We start from the raw sequence: 3,792 nt of genomic DNA, 5'->3' as shown, positions 1-3,792 counted from the left end.
TATGTTAGGTTAGGGTTATGTTAGGTTAGGATTATGTTTGGTTAGGGTTATGTTTGGTTAGGGTTATGTTAGGTTAGGGTTAGGTTAGGTTAGGGTTAGGTTAGGGTTATGTTTGGTTAGGGTTATGTTTGGTTAGGGATATGTTAGTGTTAGGTTAGGGTTAGTTTAGTTAAGGTTAGGGTTAGGTTAGGGTTAGGTTAGGTTAGGTTAGGTTTAGGTTATGTTAGGTTAGGGATATATTAGTGTTAGGTTAGGGTTATGTTTGGTTAGGGTTATGTTTGGTTAGGGATATGTTAGTGTTAGGTTAGGGTTAGTTTAGTTAAGGTTAGGGTTAGGTTAGGTTAGGGTTAGGTTAGGTTAGGTTAGGTTAGGTTTAGGTTATGTTAGGTTAGGGATATATTAGTGTTAGGTTAGGGTTAGTTTAGGTTAGTGTTAGGTTATGTTATTATAGGTTAAGCTCCAGTGTCAACCCCGAGTGGGTCTGTGAGATTCTGAGTTACCTGCTGGTCATCCAGGATCCATAGAACCGTAGTTACATACGTAACTCTCATTTTTAAATTCAATTATTAATTGTTCTGGTTTTCCATTTGAAGAAATCGAGACAGGGGACAAAGCATGTTAGATGAAGAATAAATAGATCATCCAACGACACCCTGACTTGTCCTTTTCATGTCCAGCTGACTGAGTTTGTCTCCGTGTCTTACATCGTTGTCTCTGCCAGCATTGCACTGCTCTCTCACATTATTGGTATCAAGCACATGAAGACCAACTCTGATCTTCTTCTTTCTTGTTTCCGTGACATTTTAGGTGGATTTGTGAAAACAGGTAAGTTAACCCCCCCGAACCGGTTCTTCATACTGACTTATTGGTTTGACATCATACGGTGGGGGGGGGGGGGGGGGGGGGGAGGGGTGATAATAACAGTCACAGTAGAAGATAATGGAACAGTGAAATTAACATCATACTTCCATTTGTCTGTCTATATGTCTGTCTCTCTTTCTGTGTGTCTGTCTGTCTGTCTCTCTCTCTTTGTCTGTCTCTCTCTCTTTGTCTGTCTCCTTGTCTCTCTGTCTGTTTGTCTCTTTGTCTCTTTGTCTGTCTCTTTGTCTCTCTGTCTGCCTGTCTGTCTGCTGTTCAGGCAGAGACGTGTACAGGAAGGTCCAGGGACGCGACCACCCCCCCCACCCCGCCATCATCAACCTCACAGGTACGTCCTTCAGTCTTCATGTCCCCCACCTCCCTGTCCTCATCCATGTGTCCTGTGATGTCCTTATGTTGACAGAAACAGAACACCAGGAGATTCTTCTGATCTCCCGTTAAAGAACCAAACCCCGCTCTGACGTTTCATTTTAATGTTGTGTACTCAGTAATATAAAGTATAAATACTACTTAACTTACGATATTACCACTTTTTTATGACTTCTTTGACATTTTTTTAATCACATTTTATGACTTTTTTATGATTTTCTATGACATTATTTGACTTTTTGGGCATTCTATAATATGACTTTTTTTAAACTTTTTTTCAACATACTACACTACGACTTTATGACTTTTTGGATATTTTTCTGTTTAATGACTTTTTCAACAATACTTTTTATATATTGTTGGACATACTACATTATGACTTTATGACTTCTTTGATGAATTTCTGTGATTTTTTTATATTTTAAACAACTTTTATGACTTCTTTGACATCTTTGTGACTTTTTGTGACTTTTTTTAACCTTTTGGGCTTTTTTATGACTTTTTTTTCGACATACTACACTATGACTTTAGGACTTTTTGGATAATTTTCTGTTTTATGACTTTTTCTGTCTTGCTAGACATACGACACTATGACTTTATGACATCTTTGATATTTTTTACTAAGACTTTTTAATGATTTTCTGTGATTTTTTTTCAATATTATACAACTTTTTATGACTTCTTGGACATTTTTTAATGATGTATTATGACTTTTTTTAAGCTTTTGGGCTTTTTTATGATTTTTTTCGACATACTACACTATGACTTTATGACTTCTTTGATATTTTTTACTAAGACTTTTTAATGATTTTCTGGGATTTTTTTCTCAATATTAAACAACGTTTATGATTTCTTTGACATTTTTTTAATGATGTTTTAGGACTTCTTGGGCTTTCTATAATATGGCTTTTTTTATAACTTTTTGGATAATTTTTCTGTTTTATGACTTTTTCAACAAGACTAATTTATGACTTCTTTGATATTTTTTAGTAAGACTTCTTTGTGATTTTTTGTGATTATTTTTCAATATTAAACAACTTTTTATGACTTTTGGGCTTTCTATAACATGGCATTTTTAATATTGCATTTTTTTCAACATACTACACTATGACTTTAGGACTTTTTGGATAATTTTTTAGTTTTATGACTTTTTCAACAATACTTTTTATGTCTTGCTGGACATACGAAACCATGACTTCTTTGATATTTTTTACTAAGACTTCTTTATGATTTTTTGTGATTATTTTTCAACAACTTTTTATGACTTTTGGGCTTTCTATAATATGGCATTTTTAATATGGCATAGTTTTCGAAATACTACACTATGACTTTATTAGGACTTTTTAATGATTTTCTGTGATTTTTCTTTCAATATTAAACAACTTTTAACGCTTCTTTGATATTTTTGTAATCACATATTATGACTTTTTTTGACCTTTTGGGCTTTTTTATACTTTTTTTCGACATACTACACTACGACTTTATGACTCTTGGGATATTTTTCTGTTTTATGACTTTTTCAAGCAGTCTTTTTATGTCTTGCTGGACATACTACACAATGACTTTTTTATAACTTCTTTGATGTTTTTTACTAAGAGTTTTTAATGATTTTCTGTGATTTTTCCCAATATTATACATACATACATACAACATCTAGGACTTATTTAACTTTATTGGACAGACAGCTGCTCTCTTCCTAATATGAGGGGACCTTTATTTAATATGAGGTGAAAGTCCCCCCCCACGTCCTCTTGAGGTTTCATCTTCTGTCCCCGGGGACGTCTGTCTGTCTCCCAGGAGACGGCGGGGGGGCCGTGCTGACGAAGAGGGAGGAAGAGGAGCGGCGGATCGCAGAGCTGGGCCGTCCGGCGCTGGGCGAACACGCCCGGCTGGAGGTCGTCATCGAGGAGTCGTACGAGTTCAAGGTCGGAGCCCGGGTCAAATATATAATATAATATGATATAATATAATACAACATAGATCTTATAATATAGAATAGATAGATTCTCAGATTAATCTTCAGATATGTGATTGTACCCATATTAAATTGTTAAATATTAATAATAAATACATCTTAAGTATTAATAACAGTAATATTAGTATTAACAACAGTAGTATTAGTATTAATACCAGTAATATTAGTATTAATACCAGTAATATTAGTATTAATACCAGTAGTATTAGTATTAACAACAGTAATATTAGTATTAATACCAGTAGTATTAGTATTAACAACAGTAGTATTAGTATTAATATCAGTAATATTAGTATTAATACCAGTAGTATTAGTATTAATAACAGTAGTATTAGTATTAACAACAGTAATATTAGTATTAACAACAGTAATATTAGTATTAATAACAGTAGTATTAGTATTAATGCCAGTAGTATTAGTATTAATGCCAGTAGTATTAGTATTAATAACAGTAGTATTAGTATTAACAACAGTAATATTAGTATTAATAACAGTAGTATTAGTATTAATGCCAGTAGTATTAGTATTAATAACAGTAGTATTAGTATTAATAACAGTAGTATTAGTAT

At 33.1% G+C, this 3,792-nt stretch overlaps 1 protein-coding gene across 1 annotated transcript; it reads left to right on the top strand.

Moving 5' to 3' along the window:
- Window positions 1-677: 677 nt before the first annotated feature.
- Window positions 678-3,185, top strand: LOC117940254 (sodium/calcium exchanger 1-like; the record flags this gene model as incomplete). Its single annotated transcript, XM_034865600.1, has 3 exons — window positions 678-825; window positions 1,139-1,207; window positions 3,046-3,185. Coding segments are annotated over 3 exons (357 nt in total), but the record flags the coding sequence as incomplete, so codon positions are not given.
- Window positions 3,186-3,792: the final 607 nt, after the last annotated feature.

The sequence above is a fragment of the Etheostoma cragini genome, unplaced genomic scaffold (genome assembly GCF_013103735.1).
Source record: "Etheostoma cragini isolate CJK2018 unplaced genomic scaffold, CSU_Ecrag_1.0 ScbMSFa_2050, whole genome shotgun sequence".
In the NCBI taxonomy this organism is placed as follows: domain Eukaryota; kingdom Metazoa; phylum Chordata; class Actinopteri; order Perciformes; family Percidae; genus Etheostoma; species Etheostoma cragini.
The sequence above is the reverse complement of the archived record's forward strand: the minus strand, read 5'-3'. Positions and strand labels throughout refer to the sequence as shown.